General features: G+C 40.1%; 1 protein-coding gene across 1 annotated transcript in view; it reads right to left on the bottom strand.

The window, feature by feature from the left end:
* Nucleotides 1-573: 573 nt before the first annotated feature.
* The window catches only part of TOPAZ1 (testis and ovary specific TOPAZ 1), a 37,656-nt gene continuing 12,914 nt past the window's right edge, over nt 574-25,315 (bottom strand). Inside the window, exons 7-20 of the mRNA XM_083577543.1 lie at nt 22,921-22,991; nt 22,076-22,195; nt 19,506-19,569; nt 17,979-18,130; nt 16,017-16,109; nt 14,263-14,369; nt 12,332-12,398; nt 10,843-11,017; nt 8,154-8,254; nt 6,102-6,267; nt 4,927-5,091; nt 2,415-2,618; nt 1,378-1,561; nt 574-847 (exon numbers count right to left, since the gene is read on the bottom strand). Coding sequence (XP_083433669.1) covers nt 649-847; nt 1,378-1,561; nt 2,415-2,618; nt 4,927-5,091; nt 6,102-6,267; nt 8,154-8,254; nt 10,843-11,017; nt 12,332-12,398; nt 14,263-14,369; nt 16,017-16,109; nt 17,979-18,130; nt 19,506-19,569; nt 22,076-22,195; nt 22,921-22,991 — 1,868 coding nt within the window. The 3' untranslated portion in view covers nt 574-648. The remainder of the gene's footprint in view (nt 848-1,377; nt 1,562-2,414; nt 2,619-4,926; nt 5,092-6,101; nt 6,268-8,153; nt 8,255-10,842; nt 11,018-12,331; nt 12,399-14,262; nt 14,370-16,016; nt 16,110-17,978; nt 18,131-19,505; nt 19,570-22,075; nt 22,196-22,920; nt 22,992-25,315) is intronic.

Here is a 25,315-nt window from a genome sequence, read left to right as displayed (position 1 = left end):
TAGAGTTCAGATTTGAATCGGGGAATTCCCAGCTCACACTCAAGTTTCCTTTTTCAAGTGATAAAAGGAATAAGGCTTAAATAGTCTCAAAACTTTGACATCCTCATGCATGATGGGTAGGAGGAAAATGGTCTGCTCTCTGGTGTTACCACACTTCTTGTATTAGGAAAAAGACCCAGTACTTGGCAGGATTCCACAGCTTATTGTCAAGGGCTTGCAGCAGGTAGATTAATTTATTCTGGAAGATCTCTGTGTAATTTGCAAATTGGCAAACAAACAGAAACAACTTTTCCCACCTAAATTAGATGGCTGAAATGAAGAAAGCTAACCAAGAGAATACTTGTGTAAAAGGACTGTAGCAGATCAGTTCTGCTACAAATTCCTAAAATCCGAATGTGGTCAGTTTAATTCTATGTCTTTAGCAACTGGTTGGTAGATCTTGAATTTGTAGTAAAAAAACAAGTATCTGCTAAGTCAGGAGCCTGTTAAATGCAACAGTTATTTGGGTTACTGAAGTTAAAACATAAAAAAACAAGTTAGAAAAAGGAATTATATAAAATTAACAATGGGAAGTTTCAACACAACAGAAACCATTTATTGATTCATTATTTTGAACAGTGATTACTATAACTGAAGTCTTATCAATGACTAAAAAAGCCAGACTTTTCCTGCCCACTTCATATTCTCTTTCAACCACTCAAGTGCACAAATGTTTTCCAAACCACATACTTGCTCCGTGCCACTATTTACTGTGAAATGCTTTATGAAAAGCTTTGGAGTAGATATGTTAGTAGCTTGAATCAACCTCTCCACTGCACATTGATAGTTATCATCCTTGCCTTCACATCTGAAAAAGAGTTTTCACAATCAAGAAAAGTTACAACCAGCAACCAGTCATTCTAAGATGATTAGCAGTGTTATATTAACTACCATCCTGCCTTTCCTCCCCAAATGTGCTTCAACTGTGTCTTTCAACTGGGAACAAACGATAACTACTGTAATGTGTCAGCAGAAATGAAGCAATTACGTGGAAGAACCAGCTCCTTTCCACAACAAGCTTTTTTCCTAACTAATGTGTGACTGATCACAAAAAAATGAGGAAATGGTGCAAAATTAGAAGACAACACCAACAGTAGTGGGAGGAGGAGGAGGAGAAAATTCAAAAAGACAAAATAGACAAATAGAAACCAGGTTTCTATTACTGGCAACATGTTACAAAAAGGACTTTGAAGAAATTAGGTACTTATTGTATTTTATAAGTTACTGATTTAAACTGATTATCATAAGATTCTTCTCCTTGACACAAATCAAAGACATAAGCAAGAAAGCTGAGGGGAGGATACAGAATCATGCACTTGGAAAAGCAAATGAACTCACCTTTTCAGTACTATTTGAAGTATTTGATTGGAAGCACCAGGACTCTGAATACTACTAGCATTAGAAACCAAGAAAATTTCAATTGCTAACAGCATCTCAATCTCAGTCATGTAAGAGGGAATCAGAAGAAGTTTACGGTGAAGATTTCCTTCCAGTGGTGGGTAGCAACCCAGTGCTAAAGCATCTAAAAAGTGACAGTAAATTATGTAAAAGAAGGTGTCAAAGTTGTACTAAACAGCACACATCTCTAGGTTTGTGCGTGGGTACTTGGATCATCTACTGCTTTACTGAAAAACAGTTTCTTCCAAGATTATTTGAGTTTCTGGACTACTTTTAACTGTTTCCAATTTCCATCCTACTATAATTGCTGTTTTGGACAGTCTCAAAAACTGAAGGCAAGGAGAGGTGGCAAACCTCCACTACTTGTTCAGAAAGTCTAAAGCTGCTCTTATTCCTAAAACCTAGAAAACTCTAAACTTCAGTTTTAAAGTTCTGCAATTGAATTTTGCTACAATCTGGGACCAGACCAGCTTTTGTTTTCCCACCTCACTTTTTCCAGACAAGGTTAGCAACCTACTACTTTTCTTCAAAAAGAGAAGTTGTCACTGAATGTTCCTTTTGCTGTAGATTCATTCTAAAGCACAAATCGAGGAAATCTAGAAAATGCTGGGTTTGCTTGGAATGGCAACACATATCAGACAGGTCTTCTGAATAATTATAGCACAGGTCAATATCTTAAAGCAAGTCATAAAAAGTCAAACAAAGCAGAGTACTTCTTTACCTATATTGTACCTTCAGGAGCTCCCAAGAGATCTCCCAAAAATAATTTTGGGCAGAATTCTTCAATATCTAGTTGTTAATGTGTAATTGTGGGTTAGACTGCAGCCTGAACTTTTCTAACAATGCAACCTGAATCATATCTATTCAGAAGTGAGTGCTACTAAATTCAATGTAGCTTATTCCTAGATAAGTGCATTTAAGATTGCAGCATAACTGAAGTTCTTCAACTAGTAATGTAGTAGACATTGAGAGCTTACGTTTATAATGTGCTCTGGCTTTAAGCCACCAACAGCCTCTTCCAAGTGCTGTGATTAATGCTCTAAGTAAATCAAATTCAATGGGAATATTCTTTGCAAGCATGAAATCTACTACAGTAGATGATATTTGAAGCTTCTGGCTTTCCAAAGAAGCACCTAGCAGTTTATTAAATAAACTCCTGTACTGGGATACATCCAAACTATCTGCAAAAGAAAAACATTACAAGTGATTAATTTTCTTCAATTATTAAGTACAACATTGGTTTCAGCAATATAATAGTGGAAAACTACAGCAAAGATTTCCCCCTGTTTTAAGATTTTTTAAAAAAGAAGATCCTAGTTTCTCTCATTTTCATAAACAAATCAACTCTGCTTAGAATGCACACACACGCGCGCGCGCGCGCGCGCACACACGCACACACACACACACACACCGGCCACCTGAGGCATCATTTCTTCTTGTATTGGAATAACTGTACTGCAGAATGGTTTTCTGCTAAATGAAGTATTTCAGAAGTGTGTACACTAAGCAATAATTATTATTTTCATATCATAAATGCTACACAGAAATAGACCTTGATGAGAAGCAAAAAAAGTTACAAATATATTGTGATCTGCAAAACTAACAGCTTAAATCCTGCATCCTGAGATACATAGGTGATTGTTTTATTAACCCCTCTAAAGAGTTTGGGCGGGCAAACAGTGAACATCTGTGCAGGCTCCCAGTCTGTTTTTGAGCCCAATTAAAAGCACTAGTTTTAACTGTTAAAGCCCTTATTTGCTTTTAGCCAGGCCCCCTGAAGGACCACCTGCTCTAATTTATACCTGCCCAAGAATTCATTTTCATCAGAAACCCTTGTCCAGGTTCTCCTGCTTAGCAAGGCAAGCCAACTAATGACTAGAGAAAGGGTCTTATTTGTGGTGGAGTGGCCTCCCTAGAGAAGACTGACTGGTGCCCACACTATGATCCCTTTTGGTTTTGCTAAGTCTTTGAATCTTAATCATACAATTATTTTAGTACTTTTAGAACTCAGAACCAAGTTGCTCCCCCTGGCTGGTATTATGTTGTTTTAAATTGTTTTCAGTTGCTGTGTTGGGTTGGCTTCCACTGCCTTGATTGTCTTATAATTGGTTTTCATGCTTACAATTTAAATTTTATATTTTGTATTTGAATGGTGTAGAAACCACCCATATATGGGCAGTATATGTTAATATACAAATATTTATCCCATTATTGCCCCTCACAATCCAGAAGTATAGGCGAAGACTTAAAAATAGTTCAGAGCCCATCCAGCAAGCTTCGTGGCTGACCTGGATCAGACCTAAGGTCTATGCGGTACAGCATCCCCTTTCCCAGTGATTGGCAAGATAGTTATGGGAAGGAGAAGAGGGCAATTGCCTTCTTCTGCTGTGGTTTCCCAGCAACTGACATTTAAGGAATTTTTACTCTAATCTCCACACTGCAAGTCCACAAAGGGTTCCAACACTGCTATATGCCAAGAAATAATCCATCTCAGTAAATCTGTTCTCATTCCAATCTCATCCAAAATTGCCCCACCATCTCTTGGCATCATTTTCAGGAGTACACATTTCCAGCTTGTTGCTCCTCTGATCATCTCTGCCCATTGTGTTTACCTCATTCATTTCCTGACACCCAAGGCCTCCCTTTACAGTTCCTTTGCCTCTACCCTGCAAGCATCAAGGTATTGCAGCTTTAAAGTTTTATTGGCAGATTAAGAATATATTGTAAAGGACAGGCAGGTCAGATCCCCAGCAAAGACTACTTTCATGACTTAAGGTAGGAGGACCTGTTTCTGGAGGAGCCTTCTTGAAGGCTAACCAATAAGCTTTAGTCCCTCCCCCTTCTGATTTTAAAGGAGAACCAACCCAATGCAGACTGCCTGCACTCTAAGGAGGCAGGGAACAAATACTTGAGATTAAAATATATGCAGTTGTACCTCTGCTTACATATTCCTCTGGATATGTAAACTTCGGGTTGCGAACGCAGCAAACCCACAAGTGTATGCTTCTGGGTTTTGCCACATGCGCAGAAGCGCTCAATCGTGCCGTACACATGTGCAGAAGAGCGCCTCCTGTTACAGACTTTTCAGGATACGGCTGCACCTCTGGAACGGATCCCATCCGTAACCGAAGGTACCACTGTATATGAATGGCGGTGATGATGCAACATGGTATCTACCTAGATACATACTATTGCCAGGTGTATCCTGCTTTGTAGATTCCTGAAAGGTCTTACCAAAACAAAAACACCCTGTGCGTTTCTTAATTCTATAGACCTCAAAACAGAAGAGACAGGATAAAAAACAGAAAGAAGCAGTTTTAAACTGAACAGTTGCTCTCCTTTCAGGAAGAGAATGGAAGGAAAACCTTTCTTATGAAATGAGCCATCTCTATCAAGAACTTGCAGCATAAAATACCAATTTATCTTAGTATCTGATTAAAAGTCAATAGATGCTTACTAGCGATTGAGAATGGAATTATAAACACTTACTACAAGAATTCCTGAAGCCTGGTAGATTTTGCAAGACTTCAAATGCTTCTCCATAACGGCTCTTTGCAATGCATTCAGATGCTATTACATATAGCAGGTTATGTCGCTTGAGGACATCCATTCGATCACATGGCCAAGTTAGAGTACTTATTATCCATTCCGACTCTAGAGAGATTGATACAGGTATTTTAAAAGCGATTAAAATGAGGCCATGAATGCTGACAAACGAAATAATATAGGGCCTTGTGAAAGATCCCAGATGACTGCCCACCTTGCATTCAGCTATTTAACAAAGAACTGCTCTCCATGCAGAGCCTGAGGAAAATAATTTTGATGTCCAGTTATGAACTACTGTACTGACCATTGTGAATCTCATGAAAATGTATGGAGGCTGCCAAGTCTTGAGTGTTATCTTGGCAGCTTATGTGGAAAACTATTAGTTTGGCCTAGCCTTGTTGACAAGCTTGAGTTCCTGACTGAGACAGAAACCAGGTATCCCCAAGGTATTTGCACAGGATGGGGGGGGGGGAGAGAGGGAGAGAGGGAGAGAGGGAGAGAGGGGGAGAGAGAGAGAGAGAGAGAGAGAGAGAGAGAGGAGTTTAAAATGTGTGATTGGAGGATATACTGTCATATATCATATATCCCCCCTCCAGAAGCCGCAGGTCTATGGGGTTCATTTCCTGGTTGGCTACTGCTTGGAACAGCTACCAAAAAAGTGTCACTTGAAGCACAGCAGCAGGTCAGAGCAGCAGAAGCTGTGGTTAAACACAGTCAAGAGCACCAAGGGACCATCTGCACAGCACTGTGCCGCACTGTTATGGAACAGGCCATTAATCTCACAAAACGTTACATAACTAATGAGAGAAAGTTGCTCTCCTTAAAAATGCAAGGGAGGTAAGGATTTGACATTTCTGCATTTAGCAAGACATGAAATATGAAGGAGACCAAATTTTAGATGACGGACAGTTCCCCTTGCTTCCTTTATTCTGCGCTATTGTCAACGTACTTTAATTATTCACCAAGCCTCTGTCAGCAAATTCTCAGAAATATGAGTAAATGTCAGCTTGAGACTTCAACCACATATTTTGGCTCTCTCAATTTCCGCTGTAATGTTAAGGCAGAACCTACACGTGTCATTTTAAGCCTTGCTTATTTCTGTTAATAAAGAAGTGTACCTCTCAATACCCATAATGCTCCATTTAGGCTCCTGCACTTGAGAAATATTTCCACAGCAATGTTAACAATGTGGCACCGTGATGCCAACCTCTCCTGACCAAGAAGTCCTTTCAAAAATGTGAAATGTATCTTTAAGGCATGAAGCGTATCCAGAACCTTCTTGGCCTATGATACAAAGGGGGAAAGCAGCATAGAGAATTACCATAGTATCAGTTTTTTGTCTCAGAATACTTGTTCATGCATGACACTGTATACTCCTAAGCACAAGGGGTGGTGATTGTTCTTTTTTGTTCTTAGCTAGCAACACTGATAAGTATGAAAAAAATGAGCATGGAAAGGAGTAGTTTTTACCTGCGATAAGCTCCTTTCTGCTTTGATAGGATGACATCCTCATTTGGGTTGCTCCTCCCACTTGTTTCTTTTCGGACCAGTCAGGACAAAGGACTGAAGATTGGCTGCTGCCTCCCAAAAGGGAGCCTTGAAGCCTAATTGGTTTAGCCCTAGTCTAGTGGGAGGAGCAATCTGAACAAGGAAGTTATCCTCCACCACAGGAAAATATTGGTTCAGCCAAAGCACAATACACAAGCATCTTGAGCTGCACTCCCTTCACACAAGGAATTCTCTTCTGCTTATAAATTTAATTCAAGATTAAAAGGCACCAGTATTTTTATACCTGTATGGTTTGCAATTTCAGCTTAGGGGTCCACATTGTTGGCAATGTGTTCAATGATTGCCAAAACCACTTTGAACTTATAAAAATGAGTATGTAGTATGCTAAGCATTACCCTGGCTCCTAAGCCTTTACATGAATAATTTGGCTGGAAATTTCCAAGATTTTTTTTTTACACACACACACGCCTCAAGAGGAGAGCAAGCATCAGGCAAATGAGACTCTTTAAAAGCAAATCGCCAAGTCCATTTGTCACAGCGGGAAAACCTTGCCACATATATAACCAATTAACCAAGTTTAGCAAATGAAACAATTTTTAAATTTGACATGTCCTCCACATAACCCTTAATAACCATGATGTACAGGTAAGGAAAGAAACACTGCCTCCCCTAAACCCATACTACAGTTCCCAAGAATGTGTATGCCTCTGAAAACAAACTAACTTAGAACTACCGGTATATATAAAACCCCCAAGCATTCACAGACGCTGCTTGAAACTGCTGATCAATTTATAATTAAATCCATCCCCACTCAGAAAACACTTACTTAAAGACACTGTTTCAGCCAAAGTACTTCTTATGCTATCTTGCTTATACAGTATATATTGTGCATGATCAGGCAAAGTTAAGTACTTTTAAAATCCCACTGACTTAAGTAGGAGAAGTAAGTACTTTCCCACTGAAAAGAGTGAGACTTAAATTTAAACACAGTAATGCAATAACCACAGTAATTGTTTGAAGCATTACAACTTGTTTTGGTCTTCTTCTAAATTGCCTATAAAAGTTTGCCAAGGTCATCCATCTAATTGAATTTTAGAGATTCAAAGTTGGCAGAAGCAAACTAGAATAATCTTAGGAATCATTACTGTTAGTAATTAATATGAGTAAAGGAACAGTAACCCCGCCCCCACTGCAGAGGTGTGCAATAATTTCTAGATGAGGTAAAGGGACCCCTGACCATTAGGTCCAGTCGCGGACGACTCTGGGGTTGCGGCGCTCATCTCACTTTACTGGCTGAGGGAGCTTGCGTACAGCTTCTGGGTCATGTGGTCAGCATGACTAAGCCGCTTCTGGCGAATCAGAGCAGTGCACGGAAATGCCATTTATCTTCCTGCCGGAGCAGTATCTATTTATCTACTTGCACTTTGATGTGCTTTTGAACTGCAAGGTTGGCAGGAGCAGGGACCAAGCAACGGGAGCTCACCCCGTTGCGACCTTCTGATTGGCAAGTCCTAGGCTCAGTGATTTAGACCACAGCGCCACCTACACCCTCAATTTCTAGATTAAGTATCTCCAAAACCATGCTCCCATTGTCATGTTACTTGCATGCTCATGTAATATGTGATAAGACACATGGGTATGCCTTGTAAGAAGCAAAGTACCTTTGGCCACTGCTGCAGTTTGTAATATGAAAACATAGCACCGATACCAATCCTTCCCAATAAAGTTGTATCTGTCTCATTGTGACAAGGATCAGCCTTAACTAGAAAAGAAAAAAAAAACATGTTGCTTTAGATTTCTTGAAATAATGTTTTTAAATGGAGGAACTAGTTAAATGATTACCCATTCCCATATGTGCCAATGTGACATTCATTCTGGGTAATAAATAATCTGAAGTATTTCCTATGAAAACAGCTTTTTTAAAGACATACAATAAACATAGCAGATTAGCAGGCTTCCATCTTCAACATGCTTACTAGGTAGCATGTCTCATTGGACACAGTGGGACTACTGAGTTAATATGCATAGAGTTATTATGCTGTAACTCTGTTTTGAAGGGTGGCAAATAAGGTGGGAGAAAATGGCACCACCACACCACATATGGCCCATTTAAGGGCCAGGAAACCAACACCATCAGTATGGAGCCAGTTGGTTGGTTCAGATACCACGTTAAAAGCTAAATCAAGAATGGGGAACCTCAGACCTTGGGGCCAAATGCAGCCCTTCAGAACCTTCCCCAGGCCACATCCTTTGCACCCCGAGTATTTTTTTGCACCCTTTGCATCCTGAGTATTTGCATTCCTGGCTGGAATGTCTCCTGGAACTCTGATGGCTCTTATTTATCTGGATGGAGGATAGAGGGGGTATTTAAGTGTGAGTAGAAACTAGCTTACTGCCTCCCCCCCCCCCATTACATTTGTTGCTCCACTCACTTCTGCCTCTGGCTCTACTCAACACTGGCATGTGGCCCTCTGAAGGTGGCCCAGAAGGAAATGTGGCCCTTTGGCTGAAAAAGTTTCCCCATTCTTTTTTTAGATCATAAAAGGCCCTGGGCTTGTTTCAATTAAGTCTACAGAGTTTAAGCAAAGTAATCAAAGTTTGGGCACGGAAATAAAGCGTGGCTAATTCAAAGTCAAAAGCAGGAGGTTTTTATTTACTCTTCTTGCATGTGAAAGAGTACACAAGCCCAATGATTTCCATAGGTAGTACCTGGAATGCAATATTATTGTTTAGCTCTATGTCCAAATTGGCCTAGTGAGTGGCAATGTCTACTACTGTACGCCAGGATACCAGCCCTTATCTTTTTACATTTGCAGTGCTGAGTACTTAGTATTGTGGCAACAATAACATAATAAGGTGCAGATTGTACCAGCTATTCCCTGAATCCCATTAAAGGTCCCTTGATGGCACAGGGCAGACTCTTCCCAGCTGGCCATGATGGCTTTGTGTGTTCTCCTGCCTGGAAATGCCTTATCAGATAACTTGTGGTTTGGCACCTTCTTGGCATGTCAGGGACACCCCTGTCTTCCCTGGGTTTCCATTTGCTCTCATGGGAACTCTGGAAGTGAGGACTTGCTTAAAAGGAACTGCCACATGCCTGACCAGGCCTTCCTCATTGAACTTCCTCATCCACCCCCCTATGGTTTAGTGCAGGGGTCAGCAAACTTTTTCAGCAGGGGGCCAGTCCACTGTCCCTTAGACCTTGTGGGGGACCAGACTATATTTTTATGGGGGGGATGAACGAATTCCTATGCCCCACAAATAACCCAGAGATGCATTTTAAATAAAAGGACACATTCTACTCATGTAAAAACACACAGATTCCCAGACCGTCTGCTGGCCGGATTTAGAAGGCATTTGGGCCAGATCCAGCCCCTGGATCTTAGTTTGCCTACCCATGGTTTAGTGCAAGATTTCCCAAAACTGGGTCTCTAGCAGTTTTTGGATTACAACTTCCATCATCCCTATCTAGCAGGACCAGTGGTCAGGGATGATGCGGACTGTTGTCCAAAAACAGATGGAAATCCTGGTTTAGTGCATTTCACTGAGGCTCCATACTGGCTGGTTTGTTCTCAATTGTACCAAGTCAAGTGTTTGGTAGGCTTTTGCCTCTCCTTCAGTAGAAAGCCTACTTTGATAGGAGTTTGTTCTCTTTCGTCATAACTCTGGCAGAAATTGCACTGGGCAGAATCTCCAATGCAGGGTGGAGCCTCATATGGGGTCTTGGGGGCAATGTTTCAGGTCTCTGCCATAGCTCAGAGGCTCAGGCCTGACATTGCTCACCACAGCTTGCCAGTGGGATCCTAAATGCATGGCCTGTGCTATAGCGGGTTCTTGATGCTGGTTAACTCCCAAGTGCCTCAGTGGTTGTGCTAGGATGGGTTAGCAAACACCAGGGAGGTCTTTTTGAATCAAGAACCAATCCTGCCCCACTGCTATGTCAACATCCACTTACCTGCTGCAAATAATGAAGTTGTGGCCTGCTTTTAAACATACGTGTGTTTTGGTCTGTGCTCTGTTCCCTTGTCCACAGCCTACTGAACATACCACACAATCAGAATATAAGGGTAATGGGTTGACTCCTCACACTGCAGATGAGGCACACATATCAGTGTTAGATGAACTTCTGTGGATGCACTATTTAAAGATCTCTCCATGCCTGTGAACTTCCTCTAAAATCTCATTGGGTTGGTTTGCCTGTGAAATATTTGTGATGGTGCTACACTTGGAAGAGGACTTGGGGGTGATAGTACTTGCTGAAATGATATTTTGGTGAAATACCCCTAACTTTTCTTAAAGTTCCCTTTGCATGTGACTCCAGAATAATGGGCAATATTGTACAAATTTTACCTGCAACTGCAAATTCACAAAAAGGAACGCCTGGTCTCTCTTCTGTCACTGAATCGGTCAAGATGTTAGCAATACACAATGAGTACTTTTCAAGGTCACCAAAATTTTCACATCCACTTCTCACATTAACGTATAAAGTTCCCAGTTTGGCCCAGTCACCTTTTTCTTTGCAATGCTGTTCAAAAAGTAATAAAATGTAAATAGAATTATTCATAATTTAATATGATCACAAACATAGTAAACTTAATAAGCATTTGAATTTTTTGTTTTAAAATTGGAAGTGTTATCTCACTTTAGTAACTTGGGATTTGTTTGTAACTTTGTCACTGGGAAACTAGTAAATTTTATAAGATCTTTCACAACCAAAGCATTCAAAATAGTTATTTTACAAAGAACTGAAAGATAAGTCTTCCAATTATTCTTCAAACAATACATATTGATCAGATATTATTCTTGCAAAATGCAATCTAATTTTCAAATAGGGAAATATATAGTATTATCTAAAATGAACTGCCTTAAGCAGCTGACAGATACTTTACATTTTGTTTAACAGTAGCTTCATAGGGACAAACAAAGATGCTGAATACAAAGATGTTTGGGTTTCTATTTAGCTTTTTAAACATATACAAAATGCAGCAATGGAGGTTGCAATCTACCTCAGGCTAGGCTGTGCTACATGTTCCCCTTCAGTGGGTTTTCCAATGAAAACCTTGGATGCAGGTGCACCCACAACTTTTCTCTCCAGCAAAAAGCTGCCAAAAAGTCAAGTTTTCGTCATGTGCAAGCCTATTATCATTCACATTTAGTACTTCCAAAAGCAGCTACCATCAGGACTGATTTCTTCAGGGAAGGATCTTCTTGGACAGGACTTATTAAGATCAACAGATGACTTTCTGTTCCAATTAAAAAGATGAACAAGATGCGGTGCCATGAAATCACCAGACACATTTGGCTGGCACACTGTATAAGCATTTGAGTCAAGCTTTCTGAGAAGCAACTATGGTTGGAAAGAAGGAAGGAAGGAAGGAAGGAAGGAAGGAAGGAAGGAAGGAAGGAAGGAAGGAAGAATACCCAAGATTATGAAAGATGATAGTGTAGCAGTCAGGTGAATTGCAACTGCTAGCTAGGAGTGATGATGAAGCAATTAATCTTCAAGCTTTCCACATTGAATACTTAACAAATACATCAATGTGATTTCTGAGACTGAAGATTGGGGGACATTTAAGCAGGCTTTAGCAGTCCAGGTCCCTAAATCTCTCACCGCCCCATTTATTTCTCCTTTTGGAAGGGAAAGTTATTTCCCTCCATATTTTTATGAATACTTAACCACCAAGAGCAAATATGACATTCAAGCATTTAGCAACCCAATCGCCATGTGATATACAGAAGCAAGGTCTACTGATTCCAAGGTATCTTTCTTCCATTTGATTTGATTAGTACTGAGATGTCCTCCCAAGCTTGCTTTTAAAACAATGAGTATATACTGTACCTGAAATTCTGCAATTGCTGAATCCAAGCCACAAAGGCTAGCCTTATGGAAATGTCTTGCCTGAAATCTTAGGAACAAGAGTTATCTGCTTTTGAGAAAGCTTAAATTTGGAGTTAACAGAAAAAGCAACAAGTGACTTTCTAAATAATTATATTTTGCTGCACTCCCCCCCCAAAAAGCATACACTCTGCAATCAAAATATGATCCAGTTTTTTTTTTAACCTGCTGCATGGCATGGGTAGCATACAACAAAAGTGTGCACCTGGATACTTCATAGTGTTATATGTTTGTGTGGTTCAGTGTGGATATCTTTGTGTTCCTTCAAGGCCTATGATGCTGTATATGTGAGGTTAGAATGTGTGAGAGGAAACCTGTGTGAGACGAAATCAAACCAGTTCTTAAGTTAAGATAATTGCCTTAGCTAGCCAGTTAATTACTTCCATTGACATGTCCAAAGAGGTTGCTCTGTTCCCATAGACACAAATGTGTGGGTCTTTTCCCACCTCACCTGGCTGTATGCTACATAACCCTAGGGCAGATAACAATAGGCAAAGGGGGTAAGGCTGTGTGCGAGAGTGTTTGGGCCCCTGCTGGACCCAGAGCTATGTCCTGGGGATCTCCCTCAGAACCTAACGGGGAGGCAAGATCTGTTGGAATGTTAATACTGTGTGAGCCTTTCCATCCTATGCTCTGCTTGTATATATGTAAATAAAACCATATATTCCAGAGTCTCCACTGACCTTCATTCTAAGGAAACTGAACCCTGGGCAAGCACTGGTACTGCTGGAAGTCTCTTGCCACTTGGAGACTGGGGTTTACACAACAATAATATTGCAGAAGTTTTGAGGGCACAGCCTTCATAATACTTTAAATATTGGCAGATGAAGCAGCTCATAAAAGATGCTGACAATGCTTACTATAATGAGGGTTTAACAGTGACATTACCCAAACAGCATCTCCCTCCTGCTTCCCCATTCTCCTACCTGTTGTGGCCTCGGATTTGGTCCCTACAGTCTAAATAATTACCTCTTTCTACTCCTAAATTCACCCAAGAACTCTGCATACTTACTGGGGATTGTGGTAAGCATAACCAAGTGTAGCTCATTAATTACTTAGTTGGGTTTTGCTCCAATTCCTCCTTCCTCTGTCCACAAGCTCCAACAGAAAGTTCAAGTCCCAGTTCAGATGCAATGACCATGGTTTGTTTATTAGATGGAAGATTAGCATTATGCACTGTAATGAAGGACTTCCAGGGTTTCTTAAACCGAAGCTTCTCTCTTGCATCCAAACTGGGAAACTGGTTTAACTAGGATCTGATCCTGGTTTCATATCCTAGCTTGTACTCTGAGTGTCATACTACAGTTCCCAGGTTTGGATATAAAGAGGAACTATGGTTTAATAAACTGAGACCTAATTGTGGAGCATTAGAGAAAGGAGGAAGCACATAAGCAAATTCTCATTTTGGGTTTGATAAACCATACTTTATTAGACCAAGATTGTTATGGCTGAACCAGACATAAAAATTCAGAAATGGGAGATCTTTATCACATTGTATGTACTCATTTGAAAGTGATATTGCCAAACTTCATTCATTTTTGTTCATCCTAAGAAAACTCCATGGACATATAAAAGGAGAAGCTTTGAGAAAAAAGTGTTTCCAAGGCATGCTCTGGTTCATGGGGTCATGGAGAGTTGAACATGACTAAGACGACTAAACAACAACAAAACAAAGCATAAGAGCCCTCAATGGCAGCTTCCAAAATAAAAAATAAATAAAATCAATAATATAACCCAATATTTAATATTGTCATCTTGTTGAGATCGAAAAATAGTTTATAAAATGCGTAGACTGGCATTTTATGGCACAAGTAGTTGAGAAAATATATTTTATATTTTAGGTTTAATATAGATTGCATAAGAGATGAACATACCTGGACAAAAAAATAGCTTGTTCCTGACTGGAAACTTGTAGTTGGTTTAGGAATGAGGTGATGCAGCCAATGTGCTCGTCTTTAAAAACCATTCCACCATCACAAAGCTATGACAGGAAGGAAATAAACCCAAAAGCACCAAAAACCTGAATATCACTGAAGACTTCCTAAGCAATTATATATTTACAACGTTCTGTACAAGTGATTAACAATAGACAGTTAAGTAATGCATCTATGTATAAAGCAGTGTTGGGCAACTGGTTTTCAAAATCCCGCTGCAAGTGATCAGTTTTGTTATCTGGCATGAGTGATCTTTCCTTCCCCAAGCAGAGAAAGAAAAGGGGTTGGGTTCAGGCTTCACCAATTGTCAGAATTTCCCGCCAACAAAATATTAGCCCTACTGTATGCGACCCTCAACAGCAAAGAGGTTGCCAATCTCTAGTATAAAGCCTTATATAACCTATGCTCTGGGGATAAGGGAAAATTGGTGGAAGAATTCTATAGCTAAATGGATTTTGGAGGCAACAGCATTCCCAACCTCCAGCCAAATTCTGTTTAATTCACAGTTGCACTGACTCATAGGTAATGCAAATTATACTATTCCTATGGTAAAGCCAGGGCTTATCATAACATGAAGCAGTCACTTCAGTCAACAGATTTTAGTTTGGATGCCAATTTTGCGCCTCCTGCTAGTAGACCTCTGTGTTATGTAAGAAGGGTGTAAATTTTGATTTTTTTTCTTGAGGTATAAAATGTCTAAGGTTAGTCCTAGTACTGACCGGGTTGAGTCTTCTAAATACTATGATGTTATAGCCTTTGCAGAGGCCTATAGAAGAAGCTAGTACATGACAGCAGCTTATGATCATGTAAAGGGATGACCCAGAATTCTATAAAGCTGTCCAAATTCTCCAAATCTTATACCGATTTACAGTACAAAATTCAGCTGCAATCCTCCATGCTCCCATTATATATATATTTTAAAATTCTTTCTCCCTGGTATTCAAGAAAGCATCTTTCAAAACAGTCCTTAATATTACAGGAACAGAAACACCTCCATGGCATTCATAACTTTAGTCAGTTTTAATCATCTGAACAAACTGCCCAATGAACTTAGTTATATAAACAGTAACGTAAGAAATAAATGGGAATTATATATGCCACCTTGAGTTCATTGGAGAAAAAAGGTGGAATATAAATGCAGTAAACAAACAATAGCTTAGTATATTATCTGCAAGGCTGATACTATTTCTTGGCTTAAGTTTTTAATTCTATGTGTATTGACTGTGGATGGTAGAATGTATTTTCAATAAATATGCTCTACGTCCATATACAGTCACACCTCGGGTTGTGAACTCGGGTTGCGCGTTTCCGGGTTACGGACAGCACCAAACCTGGAAGTACCGGAATGGGTTACTTCTGGGTTTCGGTGCTCGTGCATGTGCAGAAGTGCAAAATGACGTCATGTACAGAAGTGCCGCACTGCATCACGCGTGTGCAGATGTGGCGCTGCAGGTTGCGAACGTGCCTCCCACACGGATCACGTTCACAACCCAAGGTATGACTGTAACTTTCTTTTGGAGTCAGTTTTAAAATGGGGTTGACCTTTGGACCCACAACCTTCAGCATGAGAAAGCATAAAATCAAATAAAAATGAACATAATTTATGTGATTGATAAGATGTGCAGAAGAAGCAGATAAATTTATGCAGAAGGCAGAATGACATTTAGGATAGAATCAAATAATCAAAGTCATACCTTACAAGAAATGTCAATTAACTCAGGCACTAAGACTCTTAGTTTCATGGACGCCACTTGTTCAAAGACATTGAGGAGAATGTCTACAGTTGGCTAAACAAAAATGCCTTAACATTAGAGCTAAATACATTAGCTGTAATTAACAGAACTTCAAGGAACAATTTCAATCTGAAATAAAACACCTGGCTCTCGTATAGATGGCTTCCAAGAGTTAATCATTACTCCATGGCATGTGGTTGCTACTTCTGAGTGACTGGGATACTGCACCTGTGCAGTATCACCTGCCCTGGCGAACCTCAAGCACTGGACAGGCAACGTGATAGTGGTGTAGGAAGTTAATTCTCTGTGGTGACCGCCATGACTGCGGCGATTGGGTGGTTGATTGGTGGCTGCGGCAAGGGCTGCTGCTGTGCCAATTGGGCAGACGCTTCTCTGCTTCTGTGATGTGGGCGATTAGCAGCGTTTGTCAGTCTGGTGAGTGATTTTCGGCATTCCTCCCCCCAAAAAGCTCAACAACTCTGGGCAATCTCCCCCCATTTTCTTAAATTGGAGTCCCCGAAAATAGGGGGCGTTTTATAGACAGAAAAATACGGTATCTTCCAAACAAGTGATTTTTTTTTTGGGGGGGGGTACTTGATCTTAATAACAACTTAGGTTTAAAAAGACTAATAAATGTATTGTTTCACGAGCTGTTGTACGACTGAGCCAGCTTCCTCAGTGTCATGAACTTTTCTGGGTATTGCGTGTAGATATATGCTCAGATGAGGTACCAAAGTTCTGCTGCCTGCTTTCTACCTGTAGTGTTTCTCCAAGAGAGTTTGGCTTCAAGAGGAATCATGCCCGACTCAGCCATTTCCAGCTAGTAGACTCCTGATTACATCAGCTTCCCAGGGAAAAGAAACACTGTCTTGGGTGGTGGCCCCCCAAAGGGAGAAAAACAAAAGGGATCATCTTCTTGACCTTTTTACTGATTTAAAGCTAGTCTGTAAGGTATGATTGGCTGACATGCCATTACACAAGGGAGTGGTGCCTGCCGACCTGAAGGAAGCAGTGATGCAACAACTCCTAAAGAAATCCCACATGCAGATTTCCTGGCAACAACTGGCTGAACACTAATACTCCCACTTTGAGGCAGGTAACCAAGAGGATTGTGGCACTTCAGTTACATATGTTCTTGGACAAGATGCATTATCTAGACCAGGGGTTGTCATCCTGCTCTCTACCGCCCACTAGTGGTTGTTTCAGGATTCTAGGTGGGCAATAGGGGGTTCTACGGCACAAGCTGAATCCTCCTTCCATCAAGCACTGGTGAGAGGTAAGGAAATTTTACCATCAAGAAAGATGCATTAGTGGGTGGTAGGTATAAAAAGGTTGACTACCCCTGATCTAGACCTATTTCAGTCTGGGTTCTGGCTTGCTTCGAGACTGATTTAGGCTGCATCCACACTGCAGCGCATTCCGTTTTCCTGATGTTTCTCTGTTATTTTGCACGTTATACTTGAGCTTTCACAGAATATAAAAGCCACTTCTGGAAAACTAATGGAATGGAATGGACTACATTGAAAAGTTTAGTTTTCAGCCCACTCAACCCAGAAAATCAAAGGAGTTTTGCACAGCAATTTTCATGCCTTTTGGTAGGTTCACACCGCAGTCACTCACGTGATGAGTCAGGTACTGCACTTCCCTGGCCATTTAAAGGCTGTCTCACCTCCCTGCCCCACTTTAACATTTTTGGCTCTTGTAGATTTTTTTAAAATTATCTTATGATTTCCAAATTAATAGCTCAGAATCACAACCCAAGAAAACAAAATTGAGAGCTTATTAAGATAAACACATGACAAGTCATCATATCATGAGTAAGAAGGCCTTTTAAGCTGCAGTTGTATACCCATTTACTCAATGGGACTTACTTCTAGGTAGACATATATAGGCTTCACTAATAAAAAATACCAAGTTACTTACCAGTTTTTTAATCATTATGCTGGTGTGGAATACAAGAAATAATTCTTTTAGCAAACAGCACTGGAGCAAAGATGTTAGCAGGTTATTTAGTATTTGTGAATCCAAGTGCTTTTCAGGAACACCATTTCTGCAGTAATCTGTAAATACCTGGGCTAAAAAAATGGGAAATTTAAGTGTGAAATTGTTTTATGTGGCATACTACTGAAACATTAATTAACACATTTTTAAAAGGCAAAAATGAGTAAAAATGAAGCACTGAAAATCTATTTACTGGGCAAGTGCATTTGTAATGTTGAGAGCAGTACCTATGAACATATGAAAAGCTCCTTTATTTCTCATCAGCATTATTTCATGATCTGTTGGATGAAAATAGCTGTACCAAATTTTGTTCCTTTCATTTACAACAATTGTTCTAGTACATCTTGGATCCGAAAATGCTCGCATCCCTAGTCAAGCCCAACGAAGAATTAATTTAGCACTTTAATCTGTAGGCCACATTAATATTTACTGATTCATAACTTCACCTAACCAGGGGACGCAGGTGGCGCTGTGGGTTAAACCACAGAGCCTAGGGCTTGCTGATCAGAAGGTCGGCGGTTCGAATCCCCGCAACGGGGTGAGCTCCCATTGCTCGGTCCCAGCTCCTGCCAACCTAGCAGTTCAAAAGCACGTCAAAGTGCAAGGAGATGAATAGGTACCGCTCCAGCGGGAAGGTAAACGGCGTTTCGATGTGCTGCTCTGGTTCGCCAGAAGCGGCTTAGTCATGCTGGCCACATGACCCGAAAGCTGCACACCAGCTCCCTCGGCCAATAAAGCGAGATGAGCACCGCAACCCTTGAGTCGGTCACGACTGGACCTAATGGTCAGGGGTCCCTTTACCTTCATAACTTCACCTAAAATGAGAGAGGGATAGTACCTACTAAAGCAAGCACCTCAGGAATGTACAATATCCCTCAATATGTACAATATCCAAAAGAACCTTATTGTGGGGAGCATATTAGGAAAACAAAATTTCCCTATCAACAGCGAAATTCACTACCTTGAAAAATGTCATATAGAGCTTCTGCAACAATTTATCTGCATATTATTGTTTTTTTAAAAGAATTAAATTATGGTAGGGCCTTGGTCTCGTATACATATGTCCCAATAATGATAATAATACTTTCTGTTTCAGCACCGAAGTACTAATATAATAAAGCCCACAAACCAAAGGACTTTAAGCGCTTATGCCACAAAAAACCCTCATTCAGGTTAGAATTCTAGTTCTGAATAGAGTTCCAAATCTAAGCAGAACTATCCTCTTATTTGTCTACAGGCTTTTGCCTTTATGATCTACATATTAGATTGCCTATCAAAAACTATTTCAGAAATGCTGTGCTAGGATACATGTTAAGAAACTATGCAATGTTAACAGCTAAATTTCTACTCAACTGTATAATGGAATGTATTATGTGGTCTGTTACATATGGCACCGTCAATCTTCAAGCAAAACCTATATTTTGTCTTATAATGGTGATTATATCATACCTGCACGCTGCAACAAAACCTCTTCACCAATACTTATATATGTATTAAGTATTTCAGTGAAAAGCTGGAAAATAAAATAAAACCACAAATCTATTATAAATATATTACAGATAAACTTGCCATCTATTACAAGCGTATTACAAGTTTCCAGAATGTGAGGATCCACAAATGATCTATATTTGGTACAACTTAAAAATAATAATCAATACATATTAAACTGTAGCTAAGAGTTAGATGTGGACAAGAGTGTAAAGCATGAATAACTTCCACATGGAACTGCAACAATTGTTTTACCATTATTACCACCCCTGTGCACAACCTTTTGCTTAGTATACTAGCCAAACCCATTGTTTGTGGTTGCCATCGCACCCCCCACTTTCCCCAGGCATGGGTAGAGAACCCAGGAAATAAAGGAATGTTTTGTCCTTGTATTGGGCTTACGATAAAGATGCAAGCAGCACATTGCTGCTAAGGAATAGTGTAAAAACCCCATAGGAACCCTCACGCTGTTCATGGAGAAAAGGCATAGTTTCTTTCACTTCCCATTGTGCATTCTGCCGGAGGCAACAGCAGTTAAGGCTGGCATTTTCTGCAAAAGCCAGCTCACAGGTTACATTTGAGGTGGTATTAAAGTTTTATCTGTGCCGTCTTATTTGATGGCTGCATTCACAGATTACCAATGGGTTCTGTAGTCATCAAGCAATGAGCATGTGTATGTCTCTCAGGCCACAGAATTCTCTGATTACCCTGTTAATGACAATCTTATCCTGGAGATCCGATAAAGGCCTCACGTATTTTGTTTTTTTTTTTTAAATAATATTTATTGAAGTTTCCAAAATACAGAAAGAGAAGAAAAGAAATTATGAAGATACATTCAGAACCTTATTTTCAAACATCCACTTTCTGGGACTCCCCCCTTCCCCCACCCCTACCGTATTCCCCTTTCATATTGTTGTTTCCACAAGTTCTGTTTCTGATTTAAAGCACAATTTATATACCCCATTGTTCAAATTTAAATTTATACAAACCTTATGCAACACCCTTGATAAAAAAAAAAAAAGCAAAAGATCTCTCCCCATAGCCCGCCCCCTTTTCTTTCCACAATGTCCCCCTTTTTTCCCATTAAAGTAAAAGCACACAGAATAAAAGTATAAAAAAATAAGAAATATATTAGAAAAAAGAAAACCAATTCAGAAAATAGTTGCAAGCCTTTGGATTCTAATTCTCCCTCCCCTTCCCCGGTTTAATTTCCCTTATCCTCCAATCTATGTTTCCAGCCTGGAAGTCTTAAGTCCATCAATCCCATTTTTCCCCCAACTCCTTGCAAAATTATTTCCCATTTTTAGGATTACTTTTTAAAAATTAATTCCTAAATCTTTAAAAATGTCAAATTATAAAATTCCCCCCATTGTTCTTTCAAGGTTATAGTCCAGCTTCCTCTTGTTCCGCTGCTAAAACTTTCTTATTCAGAAGTTTAGTAACTCTACATGGGTTGTTGTTATTCAGGAACAAAAACTTGCGTTCAGACCCTTCCTTCTTCAGTAAAGTATTCTGTTGTCTCCTTTTAGTCTAAACACCCTGTAGACGAGATTCAGTTTCAGTTTTGCAGCTTTCCCAGGAGATAACCAGTTCTGTGAAATTCCGAAGTGTTGTATTTTTCCCGGCTTACGCCCATCTTTGTAATGTCCCGAAGCTCCTCTAGGGGGGTTGTTGTAACTTTGTTTCCAAAAATCCGATTGTTCTCCGTATTTTCGCCATTTTGTATTCAAGTCTTAACAAATTATATCAAGTTGTAACAAATTTGACCAGCAAGGTCCTTGTAATAAAATCCTCTTTAAAATTCCGACTTTGACAGCTACTTTGACAGCTGTCAAAATCACCGGCTCTTTTCACCAGGCTCACTCCTCAATCGCCCCGGTTCCCAGGGAGGGGGGTGCATTTTCCTTCTCCTTCAATTCTTCCTCCAGCACAATTCTTGTACTTTCCCATCATGGAATTCTTGATTTTAGCAAAGATACCGTTCTTTTTGGGCCTTGGCTTCCCAATCCTTGTTTTAAAATGTCTACAATAGGGAGGGGGACTGACTTCCTTTTTAGATCCCCCCCCGCTCGTCTCAAATCCAAAAAATTTTTCTTCTTTTAAACCCGATTTCCAATTTACTCACGGGTTGTTGTTAAAAGTCCAAATTCTCAATGGAAGAAGTCAGCGCTCTCCGCCGGATGGCATGCGGCTTCGCTCGGCAGGGATGGCAGAGGACTCAAAGCACCACGCTTCTCCCCGGCACCCGATCCGTAGCCTTTAAAAAGGCTCCTTCACGAGTCGGGAGGGCGCTAGCGGTGCTAGCCGAGTCTCCAAGTCCACGGCCCCCGTGGCCGTGGTTTCTAAGGGTCCCCGCATCGCCGGTGCGGTAAAACCCAGCCCCTGCCGAGCCGGCTCCCTCCGGAGCTCGGAGGGAGTCCGCCATTCGGCGATGGCGCCAACCCGGAAGTCTCAGGCCTCACGTATTTTGTTCTTTAACCGGGCAGCACCAACCAAGTATTTTACACAGAGAAGAAACAAACAGTTTTTACCTTTTCATTTTTTGGTGCAAGTGAATGTGAATACCGGCAATTTGCTCTCTGACAACCATTCAATGTATTGAAATGAATTCTGCAGACTCCACGGGGTAGATAACTCAATCCTAGGTAAGTCTGCAATGCAACCAGAGAAAAGTCTTTCATTTCCCTCTCAGAATTCTCATTTGAAAAACAAAAACAAAACAAAACACACACATGGTACACATATTTTGGGATTTATGTGCATTTAGCAGGGTATGGACTACTTCACACATAGCACAAAATGTCATAGTTTGATTAACCTAACAATGGTTTACTTGAATGTACAAACCTAGCCCAGCAAACTAATTATAGCTTATTTTTCTACAAACAAACCATGAGGAGAAACCATGATTTGTTATTGGCTTATGAAGCATGGCTTGTTTCTGAGGGAGTGGGTACATTGCTTTGGGGTACTACTGGATCCTTTGTTGTTTGACGCTCAGATGGCCTCAGTAGAGTGGAGTGCCTTGCATCAGCTTTCAAGCTAGCAGATTTGGGTCTGAGAACCAGGAGAGAGGCTTAGAATCATAGACTTGTAGAGTTGGAAGGGACCCTGATTATGCTAAATTTTCAAAAATTATGAATCAAATGTCTCTAGCAGCTATATAACTTAAGTCAAAAACTTTATATAAAAGCAGGACAGTTGAAAACAGGATGACTAAACCCTATGAAAGAGAAACCTCAATCAAGCATATAAATTGTGTCTAACTGTTTAAAGCTGTTTAAACTAGCTTTAAATGGTTGTTAACAATGTAAATGCTTAAATCGTAGCTAAACTTATGCTTAGTTGCAGAAATTTATGAATTTTAAGGACTTACCATAACATTTTTTTTTAAACTGTTGGGATATGATGGCTGCAAAAGAGGACCTTTCCCTGAGAACCTGAAATCTAAGATTGAAGAAAAAAAATCCTCCTAAACTGAATGAAATAGCCATAAGTCATGATTATACATTATAAACTTCACTTATCTTATTCCAGAGATGACTGACAACTAAAGCTTTCATTTCCTGTCCACTGACAAGTTAAACTCTTTTCAAGTACCATGAGCAATAACAAATCTTAAATGAAATTTGCCACACTGGAAGGCAAATTCTGCAATTTTCAAACTGATTCCGTGTCAACGTAACAAAGAGTGATTTCTTTATGTTGATATTGCATCTATGCAGGAATACTGTACACCTTAACACATACATTTTCTTTTATGTATGCTTTTTCAGATGTTGCAGTATATAGACAGTGGCCTGGTTCACACGCAACTCTAAATCATGGTTTGTTTAGACAAAGTGTGTTTGTTCAAATATCTGGACCCTGCCCATCAGATTAGCCATGGTTTTCTAGCAGCAAACCATGATCTGAAGCAAAGATCTGTTGTTACCTTATAAACCAAAGGACCCCTGACCATTAGGTCCAGTCGTGACCGATTCTGGGGTTGTGGCGCTCATCTCGCTTTATTGGCCGAGGGAGCTGGCATTTGTCCGCAGACAGCTTCTGGGTCATGTGGCCAGCATGACTAAGCCGCTTCTGGCGAACCAGAGCAGCACACGGAAATGCCGTTTACCTTCCCACCGGAGCGGTACCTATTTATCTACTTGAACTTGGACGTGCTTTTGAACTGCTAGGCAGGAGCAGGGACCAAGCAACGGGAGCTCACCCTGTTGTGGGGATTCGAACTGCCGACCTTCTGATCGGCAAGTCCTAGGCTCTGTGGTTTAACCCACAGCACCACCCGCGTCCACCTTATAAACCACTGGTTGTTTAACTACATTTTAGAGCCATGTCTTAACCAAACAGACTTGCTTAAGCATGGTTTGTTTTGCCACCCCACCTTAGACACTTGCCAAGCTAGAGGAGTAGTTGTGGTTGGTTTAGCATTATATGCCAACAGTCAGTGTATTACATTGATATCTTACACGCAAGTAATGCATTTTTGAAATTATTTTGTGTGTAGCTGTTCTTTATCTTTTGGTCATATAGCTCTTCAACATCCTAAGAGAAGTTCAAAAACTATTTGGAAGAATGAAATGGTTTTACTAGTAGGGTAGCAAACTTGTGGTCCTCCATGTTGTTGGACCCACAACTGTACCCCTACAACAGTCTTTAAACTTGTTGTTTATATGCATTCCTATATTGTTGTTTATATGCATTCCTATATTCCCAGAGGATACAATACCTCTGAGTTAAAAAAAAGTGAGAGGAATGCTTCATTTTAACTATGACATTCTGTAATTTATTTTAGTCTTTGAAGGATGTCTCAACATAAGGAAAACTTTGGGCTATTTCAATACCCCATTCTGACTTCTGGAGTGACAACCTTTGAAAGATTTTTAATTCTATTGTAAAGCTGTAACTCTGAAGAATCCAAGTAAGCATGATTAGGTACACAGAAAATGCAGTTCTAGTCACATAGGGTCAAATTTACAGACATTAAAATCATCTGGGCTCTTTGACTGCAATAGGATCTGGCCTGCACCCTACTTTACATGCATGACCATATTTCTCAAGATTTTATCTAATCAGGATCTAACTCAATATGGTGACTAGAATCCAAAACGTGTAAGGACACTCGTGGAGGTTCATTGTGTGTTTTTTACTCTCTGAACGCAAACCTCCTGCCATAGCAAACTACTTTTGAAGTTTCCTTGTTTTCAAAAACAGTTTTGTAATGCCAAAGCTTTCTTGAGTGCAGAGAACTAGTTACATGGTTCTCTGAGTCTTGGCCAATGAAAATAGAAATGGCACTCAAACGTTATCCTAAATATACATAATAATGCACCGATTCAGTAATTTATTTCACTATCATCTTTAGAATTTGTTTAGCTAACTTTCCATAGTATTTTAATTAGATGGCCATTTTAGCTAAACAAAGATACATTTATATTAAATCTCAACTAACGGTTGCCTTGGCAAGGGCAAATCTAGAACCCAAGTACAATTAAGCTAAGAACCCTCTGATCTGGATACAGAAGGTAGAACTAAGTGAAACAGGCAACAGAAAGGAAACTCCAGGTGTTAATTCCAAGCTTTAATACAGAATCACCTTACTTTTCCTAGGTTGGATTTTAATTTTTATAAACATAAAGTAACAAGCACACCCATCCACATACATTTGCACCAGGTACACAGACATCATGGCCAAACCATTTATGCCTCTGGAATGTGCTGTGGGCTCACACACTCCTGCCTCTCCCAACACATTGTTTATGTCATGGTTT

This window comes from Podarcis filfolensis, assembly GCF_964270895.1.
Source record: "Podarcis filfolensis genome assembly, chromosome: 12".
Classification (NCBI taxonomy): domain Eukaryota; kingdom Metazoa; phylum Chordata; class Lepidosauria; order Squamata; family Lacertidae; genus Podarcis; species Podarcis filfolensis.
The sequence above is the reverse complement of the archived record's forward strand: the minus strand, read 5'-3'. Positions and strand labels throughout refer to the sequence as shown.